Raw genomic sequence first — 14,377 nt, 5'->3', positions numbered from 1 at the left:
AACTGGGGTGGTCCTTTCATGTCTTAGGCACGTCCTATACCTTGACCCCAATCTTGGAAAGCCTTACAGTAATCCGCTGATGCGAAGGCGTTGAGCCCTTGTGCAGAAATTCACTGTAAGGAGACCCCTCCACGGAAGCAGAGGCAGCCCCGACTGTCAGCAACATGAACAACTTTGGGAGTAAATTATAAATGATTGTGAACGCAGGGAACCACATAGCTTTGCACCGTGATCATTTTATTTTATGCTCTGATTGTACTCGTAGTGCTTGTAAATAATACGCAATATAGAAACACCCGTTTGCGGTGGTGCGCGCTTTCATTCACGCCTGATGGCGTCTTTCCGATTCAAGGATTACTACTTTTGCTAAACCGTTCGCAGGGCGACATCGGCGTGCCGGGACCCAACGGGATTGTGTGGGATCTCCACCCGGTCGCCGGACCCACGAAGGAGTCCTTCCACCCGGAGCAGTATAAGGTAAGGAGCCTTCAGCAGAACGGCCCGGGCTCCCGGTGGAACTAAAATAAGGAGAAGGATAAAAAGGAACTTCCTTTGGCCTTTTTCGAACAATCACAAAGCCAGCAAGCGCTCACATCCAGCGGAACCTCGTGCCTGAGAACACGGCCCCGGTCACACGGGGCCCGGTCCCCCATCTTGCAAAGTTGGGGCAGATTTGAGACCAGGATTCGTCCCACAGTCTCAAAGCTGTCCTGAGTCTGCAGGTCCCTCTACAGCCGGAGGTCCGTGGTCAGAGCGTAACTCAAAGTGAGGATATGGAATTATTCGAGCAAAACGTTGTATTTGGCCGAAGGAACCTACTCGGGCTCTCGGGGACGTGGAGCATCCTTGTGGGTGTTCTTCCGTCAAAGTCTGTTTTCTGACTTCTGTATTCCATTAACATTTTGTCTGATTACAAGTCTAGTCTTGGGTCTCAGTAAAACTTAACACCCCTTCACGGCTCGCTTGCTCCGACAGACCCAGGACCTTCGCGCGTGTTTGAGCTCCCCGCTACCCCGTGAGGACGGTCACGCCCGGCCTCATTTCGCTGTGGAGCGGGGACCACAGAGACGCCCCCAATTGGGTCGGGCACAGACAGTGCCTGGGGACCACAGTGCAAACCCCAAACATAGACCCTAATTCCTGCTCTTCGAGGATCTGTCGGATGGGGGCTGGGTGCACGGCCGCGGTGGGGAGAAGGCAGGCCTCCGGGGGGCAGGCGGTCAGGCCCCTGCGCCTCATGCAAGAGCCACATGACCGTGGGTGGACAGAAGCAGCCTGGCCGGCGGCCGGCGTGAGGCAGAATGCAGGGAGGGTGTGTTAGGAGCGGGTGGTGGAGAGCCAGCGGAGTCCAGAGCAGGACGCCCCTGGACAACCAGGCCAAGGGGGCCCCATCCTGCCATAGGTGGGATCCAGGCGCGACTCTGGCTCCTGGTGGGCCCTGCTCGTCAGCCAGGTAGGGCTTCTGCCTGTGTCGGGACAGGAGCTGTGAACGGGGCGAGGCCCGAGTTGGTTGAACCCAGGCTAAGGATTCCCTTCACCTTCTGCAGCCGGGAGGGGCCGGGGCAGCCTGCGGGAGGCCTGGGCACTGTCCCAGCCGAGATGCAGGAAGGACCCCAGCCAGTCACTACATTTCTTTCACCATTGTAGACCAAGAGCGGTGGGCCAAATAGATCCGATAAAATTGACACCGCTTCCCAAACCAGGCCTCTTTTGCTTGGGATTTTCAGACGTTCCAAATGTGTCTTTTTCTCAGAGGACCCTCCTAAGAATATCTTATTCAAATATTCTGGTCCGGGGCTTGTCCTGGCTGCCCGGCACTGGGTCGATGGAGGAGACCAGAGACCCCACACAGAGAAGACCGGCAGCCTCGCACTTGTATGAAACATAACGTGTGATTTAACTGATACTGGGAAAATCGCTCCTTTTTTCTCTTGAATTTTGAAGCTGCAAGATGTAGGCATTGTTTCCTCTGATGCATTTATCATCATTGCTTACGGTTTCGCTAAGTGAGTGCTTTTCGGCCATCCCAAACCCTGGTCCGTCGTTTCTGTTCTTGGACTAACGGCCGCGTCCCACTTCGTTGTCTTCACAGGGCGAAAAGGGCAGTGCCGGGGAGCCGGGAGTAAAAGTAAGTGAAGCGGCTTCTCCTCGCCGGGGGCCGCCAGGTCCCGGCGTCCCCATGTGGGGGCGCCTGAGAGTTCGCGGGGTCTAGTGACATTCGCCTGTTACTCCAAGCCGCTGCCGCTTCTTTCCAGAGAAGAGTTTTAGACTATCTTGCCTCGTGCATCACAAACCCCAGCTGCTGAGCATTTCCTGGGGTTTGGAAGGGACCCTCAGTGGGCTCAGAGGGCAGGTGTGGGGCTCGCGGCCCCAAACAGTTTGGTGACGGCTTCCGTCTGGGTCCGGTGCGATGTTGCTCTGCCGTCTGGCCCTTATCACGCGTGCCCCGTAGCTTCATCACGCGTGCCCTGTAGTCTTAGCCCTCGCGGCGTCACCAGCTACGTGACAGTGTCCTGGACTGACAATAATCCAGGCCGCCCAGCCGACTTCCTGTGACCCTGTGTCGCACTGCGGGGGGAACTGGGGACCCCAGGAGGTGGGCTGGCCGGCCGGGGGGCTGGATCCCCCAGGGACGTGTGACCGGCTGGCCGCCTGACATCTCTGTCCTCTCCTAGGGCGTCTCCTTGAAGGGAGAAGAAGGAGTCATGGGTTTCTCAGGCCCGCGGGTAAGCCGTGCCTTCCGTCACTGCGGTTTGTGTAGCTTTGTGTTGTACGTGGACTGCGTGTTTCAGAGTAGTTTTGGGTTCCCTGTGAGGCTGGGGTAAAGGTACAGAGATGTCCCGTACGTCCTCCCAACCCCCGCCTTGCCCTGCCCCCCCCACTCCCAGCGTCCCCTCCAGAGTGGCCCCCAGGGACTGGTGTTGGAGCTGGTGCCCCTCCACTGGAGGAGGGCAGGAGCGGGACGGAGAGTCACGGCTGCTGTCCAGGAGGCCAACTTAACCTGTGGGGACACCGTGTAGACCGGCTCCAGCCTGAGAACTTGACTCTTGTGTCCCGGAGAGGCCAACAGAAGCGTCCCTAGCAGGACGGGGCAGGAAGCCGAGGAGTGTCTCCCCCAGGGAGATTCAGCATCCATGGCCCCCCAGGCCCAAGGGCACACCTCTCCTTCAGAGCGTGGCCTGAAGTGACACCTGCCTCTTCTGTCCTCCCTCTGCCGGCCAGAGCTTGGTCACCTGCCAAACCGAGCGATAAGTGAGCTGGGAAGCACGGCCGGAGCAGAGAGAAGGTGGCCTGGTGGTGACTCGCGAGGTGGCACTACCACTGAAAGGACACTTGCTATAATCCAAACATCGGGAGAGACCCCGAGAACGTGGGAGGGCAGGCCTTGCTGCTTCTGTGCAGCGTGAGCCACACCATGCTTAGCGACTTCTCCAGATCTCCTTGGGGGCAGATAGGACGCGTTCCCTGTGCGGGTCGCTAAAATGTCTGCCTCCTTTAGGAGATAAAAACAATCCTCCGGTGGCTTCACTGTCCCGTAGCCAAGTATTTCACGCGAGCCCGCATCGGTGCCGTGGCCTGGCCGTGCCTTCGGAAAGGGGCCGCGTGTTCTGAGCAGGCGCTCCTGTGTTCTCTTCCTCCTAGGGTGCCGCCGGCTTCGACGGCGAGAAAGGCTTCCCGGGACAGAAGGTAAGTTGGTGGCGGGAAAAGCCGCCTGCTCCAGGGTCAACACGTCTTACAAGGGTCAAACACAAAGACCGTGCTGTCGCGGGAAGAGAGATCGTCCCCCAGAAAGACACGCTCCAGACCCTGCGTTTACAGCAACACGGACCTTCCTTCCCCGAGACCATTTGTGGTGCCCGAGTCAGACCCGTCCTGTTTGCTCACCTCTAAGACCAGCGCGTTGGTCTGTCCCCTGGCGGCCTCCTCTGCGTCGCCGGGCGCCACTCTCCGGAGAGTTGCCGGCGGGGTGGCCAAGGGTCTACCTGCGTTTTTCGTATGTTGATCTCCCACATTTTGACACTGTGTCTTTAGTGATGACCCAATTTGTTATGTTTTTTCTGTGTTCTGTGGACCAAGTTTTGACAGTTTTTAAAAAGGAATTCTTAGGTGAGAAAAACGTCCCGAATCTGGGTCAGACTCAGGATGGTCTGACCGCGGTCCTACGGGAGCGTACACGGAGAAATCGTTCTCTTGTGAGCGATGGAGCTGTGTACCGCGGCTGGTGATCCGATCCCAGGAGATGTAGCCCGCCTCCTTCCCCCGTGGATGCCAGCGCCTCCCCACCAGCCCCGTGAGGCAGCCATGGTCACGGTTCTGCTGGCCTCGTTTCAGAAGCCCGCGGGCCCTGGGAGGGCGTGCCTCTGTCCCTGTGTGCTTCTGCACGGGTCAAGCACACGTCCACCCCTGCCATCCGGCTCTCCCGGCCGCGCTCCATGACTGCGCGTGAGCACGGACGTGCCGGCAGACTTCTGTGCGGCTTACGGCAGGGCCGGATGAGGATGCTGTGTGGGCTCCCGATCCCTCACCGGGCCTCCTGCACCTCGCCGTGTGCAGCCGTCACACCGTCCACGTGACGGCGTGTGACTCTCGGGGCCATGGGCTCAGCGTCCACCGTTCAGTCCTCACAGGAGCCTTTAAGACTCTCTTAAAACTCAGCTCAGTCTCCGAGTCAGGACTGTGCTGAAGCCCACTCCTGGCTCCTCGCAGGGTGGTGGCAGGACATCAGGGGAGCCAGAAGGATGTGGGGCTCACCAGCGTCCCACCAGGGCTCCCCCTTGTCTGTCTAGGGACTGCAGAGGGACAGCCTCCCAGGCTCGGTTTCTGACCTCGCCGGCTCTGGGCAGAGCCTGAGAACCCTCCACACGGGCTCCGGCCACTCTGGTGGGACCGGCCTTGACTCCTTCCCGCAGCCTTGTCTGGTCCTCTCCTTCCCGCTGCTTTCACCCCAAACTCGGGCCAGGGCGCTGACACCAGGGTTTCCCTGATGATGTCTGTCTTCTGACATGAGTAGCTGATAGGAGTGTCCCCAGGGCGGCGTACCTGCAGGACGCCGGTCCAGGCTGTACCGAAGCAGAGGCCAGAAGGCCAACGTCCAGTGTTTGGATTCCAGTGATCAAGAGAAGGGACAGAGGACCAAGCAAACGTGAGCCTCTCTGAGTCGCCCCCTCCGCCCGCCCACGCAGCCGAAGTTCTGTTGTGAATCCTTCCATGCTGGCCATGTGCCAGCGAAGTGAAAATCATGATTTTTTTCCTGCACCCAAAACTAACAAGTTCTAGGCTCTTAAAGATCAGTGGGACACAGTCGCCCCTGGAACTCGTTGTTTACATAGGACAAGATGCTCGGCAGACACCACCTGGGGCCTCTCGCTGCCGTGGCCAGATGTTGGGACCCAAGGCCCACAGCCTCCAGGGGGAGACGGGGACACTTCCGGCCAAGCGCAGCGTCTCTGTGCTGAGACAGTTTACTCGACTGTGCAAATAGGAAATGCAGGGGACACAGATGGATGGTGGAGTCACCCGCTGGTCAGACCCCCAGCATCGCAGGCGTGACTGCCGGCCTCCTCTTACTGGACAATGTGCCGTTACTCCTCACGGTCCGATTCCTAGTCTAATCCCCAGATAATTCGTCCTTGACCACCCTCCCCCGGCTTCCCCCGCCCCTGCTGTCACGCCTGCACCTGGAAACACAGCGAGAACCCGGCAGAGGTTGTCGGGACTCTCAGCGTCCCAGACGATCGGGCCCCCAGCTGCCGAGGGTCTCAGATGAGCCCTGAGTGCGAATGTTCCCCTCTACCCTGCTGAGTTATACCTGCTCCTCCGTTCCCCGCTAACGGGAGCTCCCAGGGAAGCTTCCAGAGCATGGTCTAGTCTCGGTCTGAGTGCTCTTCCGTCACCCCCTTCCCGGTTTTCCGGGATTGCTGGTCCCTCCCAACCACTCAGACGCAGCTCGGAAGTGTTGGTGCTGTTTTGGCGAGAGCACGCCGTGTGGGGGCCGCTGCTCGGGGCGTGACGTCCCAGCCGGCAGGTGACACCCGGGCGCACGGGGGGACAGGCACGTGGGAGCGTCCAGCTGGGTCCGGGCTGGATCGTTCTGCCGGGGCACATGCGGCTCAGACCGAACGCCTTGTCACCGGCTCCATTGCTGTCAAGGTCTTGTAGGATTCCCTGCCCATCTCGAGAGATGGCCTCAGACGAGATCCACACGGCATCGGAGACGCCTGCCTCTACTTGTGCGTCTTCAGCAAAACCTAGTGAGGAAGGACGTCTTTCCCCACAGAGGTGCCCTGGAAACCAACATCACCACCCTCCATGTTCCTTCTAGAAGTCAGGGCTCACCGCCCACGTGCCCTGGCATTTCACAGGAATCCGGCAAAGAATCCGCGTGTCCCCGGCATCCCGAATGTGGGGCCTCACTGTACGCAGCCGTTAGGAGAGGGGATGAATTTCTAGATTTTTTAGAAAGCTTTACGTAGATCTCCAGCTACGACGCACCCACGAGAGGAAGCGTTCCCTTTCAGTGAATACTCAAGGGAAGTAGAAAGGGGCACTTTGCTCTTGTTAATTGAAGACAGATTTCTGAATTAAGAGGTGTTAGTGCTTCTGTTTGGTGTTAAGGCAAAGTTTTCCAAGCCCATCTTGGAAGGCATTAATAGATGGTCAGTCACAAGGTCATGCACGTGGGGCCTCCGGGCCTCTGAAGGACGCGGCAGGAAGGACGCAGCAGCCCCGGGAACAATTCCTGCTCCGGAGGTGAGCCTGAGCCCGGCGAAGCCCACAGATCTCGCGGCTACTGCAGAGGAAGGCCCGGGACCGGAGGAAGGCCCGGGACCGAGGAGGGCGGCCGGCCCCGCGAGGAGGAAACGGACGGCTCCCACCACGGGCGCGAGCAGCACCTACAGCAGGAAGGAAACGTTACTGCGCGAGGAGGGGACGCTGTGACCAGCTGTGGCCCTCAGAGACCCATCAGCCAAATGTCGCGTTTGAACTTGGTTTGGATCCTGATTTAAACAAATCCACTCTAAAAAAAAAAAAACCTGTGAGACTCAAATCAGGGAAAATTGGGCCGAGTGGGTCAGAGATAATTTAATGACTGGCGAGTGTTGCTGGATATAATAATGGGGTTGTGGCCACTTCTCCAAACCCCGTTAGAGGTACAAATAAGCATGGAGCATCTTTCTTGCAGGGGAGCAGAGGACCGGACGGTTATCAAGGCCCCAGCGGACCCCCAGGACCCAAGGTAAGCTCAGTGTCCCTTTGGCTGGCGTCCAGACCCGCGCCAATCACCCTGTTGGAGGGGGCGTCCCCCATCCCGTGTGACACGAGATAAGCAAACACGCGACCCTGGCCCTGGACAGATGGGACAGACACGGGTGTATTAGTCACAGGTGTTGTGGGCCCACAAGGTTGCGTGCCCCACAGGGGTGCATGGAAGTCACAGCCCAGGGCAGAGGGAACAGAATGGGCCGTGGGAGCAGGCTTCCCGGTGACAAGAGGGCGGGGCATCCCCGGTCCCTGGGGAGATCACGGTTACCTTGTGTGAATAATTCGGGGGCCGGCAGGGCAGAGAAACCCCGTCAGCTGGGGACCAGGTCGGGGGCCGGTGGTCCGGTAACGGGAACCCAGCTGGGCGGGGGGGACTTCCCTGCTCGGGGAGGGGTCTGTCTGCTGAGGACAGGGCTGCTCAGTGGTTAGGCCTTCGGGGCCCTGGGAGACTCGAGAAGGTTTGGGTCTTGCCCTCCAGCTGGAATTAGATCGGGGTCTCATGGCATCACACCCCACCCACCCTACGGGGCACCCAGATGTAGTGACCAAGGACGCAGTCATCTGACAGGACAGAGGGCAGTCGGCTGACCCCCTCTGGGGCTTGACAAGGATTTCCAAGTCAGATAGTACCCGCCGCTTCGTTGCCTCTTGCTGCCTCCGGCTCGTGTCCGCGGGTGGCCTGGACCTCACTTCCCCACGGCCCCGAGGAGACGGGGCCCCAGCCGGTGGCCCACCGTCAGCTCTAGTCCCTGCAAATTCGCAGAACGTTCCAGAATGCCACAAGGCGGGTCCCCCATTCTTCTGTTCTCTTCTTTTTCTCCAGGGAGAAGTGGGAGACCGCGGCCCCCCAGGCCCCCCGGCCTACTTCCCTCACCCCCCGCTCACTAAAGGTTCGTATGTCTGCATCGCACGGGCCCTCTCTTGTTCCGACAGTCGTGAACTTGCCGGGAAGGTTTTCTAAGTAAAACAAAACAAAGCAAAGCAGAGCAGACGGTCAGAACATAACCTTTGGAGAACACGAGTCTCAGGTTCAGCTCCCCTCGCTGACGGTGGTGTCTCGGACCCCCATTTCCCGCTGCCGGAGAGAGAGCCCCGGCGCTCCCGCAGAGGCCCCTAGGTTGGGAGAGTCCCTCGTCCTACGTACCTCGTGCAGGCTCTGCTTTCCGTCTGTGATGATGCCACGAGAAAACCCGGTCCTCTCCCCCTCGGGCTTCGAGGCAGCAGCCCCAGCACTGCCCCTCCTTTCCGCACGGGCACCGGGATGCTCCCGCCCCTGCTTACCCATCGGAAGCCCCAGACTGGCCACGGTCCGTGATCTGTAAACAGCCACATCCTTCGAACCTTTCGAGGAATCCCCACGTATTTGCATGTGACCAACTGCCCAGAAGATGTCCCCACTGTCCCGGTGGGGCCCTGAGTGTAAGCGAGCAGTTCTGCACGTGATGTGGCTAACGCCCGTCTCGTTATTTTACTCAGCCGCCCAGACTGGTGGGATCGTACCAAAATATTCTAATTCTGTGATACGAGCATTGGTCTCAGAACCTTTTCGAATGTGAGTCCTTCTGGGTTAAAAGGAAAAATGCTTTCAGCGCCCTCTGAAGACTTGTAGGTGTGTGCGCTTACGGGTAGCTGATCGGTGCTGTATGGAGCCCATGGGGACAGCGATAATCGCCATCGTGGTTCACGGCGACTTCCCCAGTGTCTGGGACAGTGCCGGGCAGATAGTAGGTTACCGGAGCAGACTGAGAAGCGTATGCACTATGTTCTACGCATCAGAAAGAGCTTTTAAAGGCTGAGTGTTTTAAAATCAAGACGGTCTAATATTTTCGTCCTGCACTGAGCAGATCGGCTGGCTCCCAGCTTCATATGTCCAGGGGTCAAACCCCCCCTCTCCTGCGTGGTGGGAAATTTGCATGTGTTTATCCAACATTGTTGAGAACATGGAGTAGGACAGGGGACAGAGTAGGCAGAGGACAGAGCCCATGAGCCCCCGAGAGATGGCTCTCCAGGGCAGCGCAGAGAGAAGAACACCTTGGCTCGCGGACACAAAGCTGGCTGCGTCCCCAGTTCATACATCCCAGTAATGAGCGTGCTGGGAATCCACGCTCAGCACCTCCCTGGACAGCTGGCACGCACCCTCTTCACTGTGGAGTCCGACGTGCGTGCCATGCCGGAAACCCCAGGAAAAGGAGTGTGAGGTCCACGCACTGTTCGTGGTTATGGCAAGATTGAAATATGGCCTTTGCCGGCTTCGGGAACACAGTTTGTTTGTTTTTTTTTGTTTTTTAATTGACGTGGGCCATTTTTCAAAAACGTCACTGACCAAGAGCCCAGAATTCATCCACTTTCCGTTTCACCAGCTCGTGTTTCTAAAGCCGTGCTGGAAGGCGATGGCATTGAGTGGGCGCGTTGGCAGGCGCGGCTGCTGACCACGACAGGCTGAGCAGATCCCCTCGGGGAAGAGGGAAATAAACCTATCTTCGCAGAGTAGCTTTGCCGGAGCTTGTCCGGACCCCGAAGGCTGGGGGAGGCTTGTATTTTTTCTTTCTCATGGTCGCAACGTGACCAAAACCATCCACCTTGCTCTCCTTCCAAACTAACGAGAGCGTCTGTGGTTTCACTTGGGTTTTGTGAGCTCTTGCTCGTGCCGGACGGCCGGCATCTGCGCAGCGCTCACGGGGCACGGGCGGGGATCTCAGCGGCCGCCATCGCACCTGTTGGTTGATGGACTTTTCCTAACCACCCCCCAAGATGGGGACCAATGTTAGCCCTGTCTTGCTGGTGGGGAAACTGAGGCACAGAACCTAAGTGACTTGCCCAGGATCTCGTGTGTAATGAGTAGAGGAGCGAGGGTCAGACCCAGGCAGATCTGTTCTGAGTGTGGGCCCGTCTCGGTTGCAGGTGCCCGAGGTGACCCAGGATTCCCAGGGACCCATGGGGAACCAGGAAGCCGGGGTGAACCAGGAGACCCGGGCCCCCCGGGCCTCCCCGGCACATCGGTCAGAGATGAAGGTAACTGACCCCGTGGTATCAAACGTGTACCCCGCCCCCCGATGTCCACACAGGGCCCTGGCCCCTTCCTGACCGCTCAGCTCTGCCCTCGGCGCTCTCACAGACGAGGCTCAGCGGCCCCAAGCAACCTGGGCGCAGGCCTCCCGGGGAGCGGTCCACCTGCGACGGTGACCCCCACGGGGCCGGGCTGCCGGCTGGCAGCGACTAGCACGATGCCGTGGGCGGGACGGGCGTGGGCAGCTGCCGGACCTCGTGGCCGGGGCCGCGATGCACAGCATCATCTGGGGCTCTTCTGAGGTTGAAACGGGGGGATGAAGTCTTCCAATAGCGTCCACCCTTACGTCGCTGGCTGGATGGTGACCCACAGTCCTGGGGGCCCGCGGGGGATGGGCGCTGACACAGATGCTCCGTGTGAGAATCTCATGCTGCTGGTGGTCGCTGTTGGATTTTCAGATGGGAAGAGAGGCTTGCCAGGTGAAATGGGTCCCAAAGGCTTCATAGGAGACCCCGGCGTCCCCGCACTGTACCCCGGCCTTCCGGGCACTGATGGAAGGCCAGGACTCCAGGGACCCCCAGGGCCTGCCGGACCACCGGGACCAGATGGTAAGTGAAACGAAACTCGGGTTCCGGCAGAGCAGCCTGGCCCGTGCAAGAGCCTTACAGGTTTCTGTGCTACCTAATTCCATGAGCCAACGCAGTAGGCACTGCCCTGGGGTGTGGCAGACGCCCTGGGCTGCGGACAGAACAGCCAGTGATGAGGGAAGCCGCTGGGTACCCGCAGGCCCCTGGGCGTTACCCAGTGGGGTGCGGCCACCTCTGGCTCCAGTGAGGTCAGCTGTGCGGGGGAACAACTGAGCAGCGCGGTCTGGAAGCAGGTGTGAGCTCGAAGCTCTCGGGCGGCTTGTATTTCGTTCCGTCAACTTCTTCCAGGGTGGAGGCCTCCTGCCTCAACTTGTAGCCTCTCTCCTCCGTCTTACCGGGATCTGGGGCAGACTTGACGGTCTGCCTTCTCAGCCCGTGCACAGCCAAGGCTGCCCCCGACGGCAGTCGACGGAAGAGGGGGCTGCGTTCCTCGAATGAGACGTGGCCGCCGTTGGCCAAGGCCGAGAGGCAAGACTCGCAGGATCTACAAAGCAGACAAGCCTGAGCTTAGGGGCCTCGTGCTGCCTCGGGGCAGCACCGAATCCTGGGGCAGAGTGACTTTCCGGGTCCCCGTGTCCCCATGCTCCTTGTTCCGTGGAGAATGTTCCAAGGAGGCGGGGGACGTGCTGTCTGTCTTTGAGCTTTGCCGCAAAAGCAGTTATCTTGTTGGCTGCCAGGTTTAAAGGGTGGTTTCAGCTCTTGTAAAAGCTGCTAAAGGGAACATCTCCTCCCAAGAGCTGGGAGAAACGAGGCTACAGGAGAAAACGCGAGGTCACAGTTTCTCTGTGATGCCGTCCGCAGTTTATCAGCCTCTCTTTGAAATATCTGACTTTAAATTCCCTGGTTTTCTCCCCCCGCCCCCATGATCTCTGAGCTGCTTCTCTCCGGGCGGAGAGAACAGCAGGTCGCTGACAGACGGTGCTTGATCTCGGGTACGGGTCAGGCTCGGGTCTGTGCCTGGGTTGCTCCCGGCCGTCCCTTTGTCCTCTCTGGAGGAAAGCCGCTAGGGCCGGTAGGAGCCTCTGTGCACACACGGCTTTCGTTGAAAAATCATCAGCCCCTTCGTGTTCTCTGGTCAATGTCGAAGTGTCCAAGAAATGTCCAATTTTCCTTCAACTGCAAAGCTAGATTCGCACATTCTTCTGGAAATTTTTAGGTGCAGATAATTCCCTGGAATTTGCCAAAGAGTTTGAACAGTGTTATCTTTAATGTATTTTTATCCCGGAAGTAATATTTATTACTGTGACATCAGTGATAAGGGCCAAGGGCTTTCTGGGAGCGTTATGTTTCCTGAGTAAATGTTATCTGCTAAGTGTTCCCTTTGGCAATAGGACGGGGTGTGTTTAAAGTTTTTAAAAGCATGAAAATTTGCCTCTATAAGGGAGTGTGATCGACCTTGTCCTTGTCATTATTCCAGTAACTAAATTCCGTTTTGCCAAAGATACAAACACCATCTTGCTTTGTAAATCTTGCTTAGGAAGTCTGTGATTTACTAATGTAGGTTTTCTGTAAACAAATTAGTTTCCTGTGCATATTTTATCCATAAAATGCATGGAACAGTATCCAATAAATTTTATCAACCTACGATAGGAAAAGCATACAACTTAAGTTCTCCTTGAAATATTTCTTTTACCCCGTGAGACACATTGTTTCCAAATCACTTTTTTTTTTTTTTAAGCAGTCTCTTGTGCAAAAAGTAGCCAACCGTAATGGCCTTTTAAAACATTTTTGTGCATAGTCAGAATTTAATACCAGTGACCTTGATTCCCACACAGTTCTTCAACTTTTCCCCTGGAATGAAAGGCTTGGATTCCTTTCTTGTTAACAGCACTCCGTCCTGTGTTAGTGTTGCTGCTAATGAAAACCAGCCCATTTTCATTTTGTGCAGTTCCCACAGAACCGAGCTACACGTCAGTTTTCTTTCTGAGCTAACTCGCTTGTGATTCTCGCTGAGTTCATGGAATCAGGTGTCGGGGCAGTTCCAGTGTTTTCTAGAATAGTTCAGATTTCTGCCAGCTTTGTCACGGCCCTTGGCCTCTTCCAGAGAAGCGTGGTACAGACGTCTGAGAGGTGCTCTGCTGCCCCGAAGGTGGAATCACGAGCGTGTCAGGTGAAACCCAGCAAACAGGGAGGATGCGCCGTGGGGCGGCCGTGGGGCTCGCCGGCGGGGACTGGCTCTGTGCCAGACTTAAACCCCGCATCCCCGAGACACCATGACTGAGTGCCTCCCTGTCCGCTGCGCTTCTCACAACATCCAGACGGTGTGGAGGTGAAAATAAAGCCCACAAGGTCCTCCGAGGCCTGAGCGCCCTTCACCTGGTCTCCAGGGACCGGATGCACGTCCCAGGGGTGCCGTCCTGCTCCACGGGGGGACGCAGCCACCCCTTCCTCGAGGGCCTTCCACAATGCCCCTCTGTCCTTCCCCTCCTAGCTCACGGCTCTTCTTCGGGAGGGGCTTTTGTTGCCCCCCCCCCCCCCGGTCCCTCCTGCACCACTGGGGAGACTAGAGTCCCTCAAAGTTCACTCTCGGACCCTTGTCTCTGTGCCCTCCGCTTGGCTGGACCGTGCGGCTTCTCCAGGTGAAGCCCAGACTCGGCCCAACAATCCCCGTGTGTCCGGCCCAGGCCTGCACTGGGCCCCAGACTCACTCAGACAGTCGGCCTGTCCCGTGGCCACCCTGCCTGTCTCACAGATGTCTCGGAGCTTCATGCGTCCAACTGAACTCTGGGTCTCCTGCCGCCCAGGCCGCCACCCGACCTGCCCTGAACGGGGCCTCGCCCCTCCCCGCAGACCCAGGAGCTCGGGCCACAACCCCGGGCGTCCCGCAGACACCTCACTTGCCGGCAGCTGGGACGCCTCTGCCTCTTGGCTCCATCCACTGCCCTCTGCTCACCGCCTGCCCTCCCCGAAGCCAGCACGGCACCTGCCGTGGACCTGCCGGGTAGACCGTGGACCTGCCGGGTAGACCGTGGACCGTGTAGCCCACTCACGACCGGCCTCTCCTCTTTCTCTCTCTGCTCGACTCTCCGCAGGGGGCAGGTGGGGGCAGGTAGATCTCTAACCTGCGCGTTCCTGCCACTTCCCTCCTCAGAATTCTTGAGGCCCCTGGGTGCCTCAGCCGGTTAAACCTCCGACTCGTGATCTCAGCTTCCAGTCGTGATCTCAGGGTCGTGAGTTCAAGCCCGACGTGGAGCCTACTTTAAAAAAACAACTCTGCCCTTGGGGTCAAATCCACAGCCCTGGCATGGCCCTCGATGCCCGGCTTCCCCCCACCTCAGGGGCTCCCGGACACACTCCTGCTGTCTCTGGCGCGGTCCCCGGTGCCCGCCTCCAGCCACTCTCTCTTCCTCTCCAGGTCCGAGGCTCTGGTCCTAGAAAGGACTGTCCTTGGCCACTTGAAAGGGGCTTTCTCTGCTGCTGTCTGAAAGCCCCACAGCCCGGGCCGTCCTTGAGATTCGGG

The 14,377-nt window shown here is 58.4% G+C and overlaps 1 protein-coding gene and 1 long non-coding RNA gene across 3 annotated transcripts in view; one reads left to right on the top strand and one right to left on the bottom strand.

Moving 5' to 3' along the window:
• COL4A2 (collagen type IV alpha 2 chain) overlaps positions 1-14,377 on the top strand; it is a 154,905-nt gene that overhangs the window by 108,385 nt on the left and 32,143 nt on the right. For both annotated transcript variants that reach the window (XM_032315040.1, XM_032315041.1), the window contains 8 exons: positions 382-477; positions 2,093-2,128; positions 2,676-2,726; positions 3,643-3,687; positions 7,184-7,237; positions 8,087-8,153; positions 10,165-10,275; positions 10,729-10,878. In XM_032315040.1, the coding sequence (XP_032170931.1) occupies positions 382-477; positions 2,093-2,128; positions 2,676-2,726; positions 3,643-3,687; positions 7,184-7,237; positions 8,087-8,153; positions 10,165-10,275; positions 10,729-10,878 (610 nt within the window). The remainder of the gene's footprint in view (positions 1-381; positions 478-2,092; positions 2,129-2,675; positions 2,727-3,642; positions 3,688-7,183; positions 7,238-8,086; positions 8,154-10,164; positions 10,276-10,728; positions 10,879-14,377) is intronic.
• LOC116574337 lies at positions 7,232-10,168 on the bottom strand. The gene is made up of 3 exons (XR_004279222.1): positions 8,408-10,168; positions 7,894-8,220; positions 7,232-7,784 (listed from the first exon to the last, which is right to left on the bottom strand). It is a non-coding gene; the product is annotated as an uncharacterized LOC116574337 (long non-coding RNA).

The sequence above is a fragment of the Mustela erminea genome, chromosome 15 (genome assembly GCF_009829155.1).
Source record: "Mustela erminea isolate mMusErm1 chromosome 15, mMusErm1.Pri, whole genome shotgun sequence".
In the NCBI taxonomy this organism is placed as follows: Eukaryota; Metazoa; Chordata; class Mammalia; order Carnivora; family Mustelidae; genus Mustela; species Mustela erminea.
Note: the sequence above shows the minus strand (reverse complement) of the source record. Positions and strands in the feature narration are given on the sequence as shown.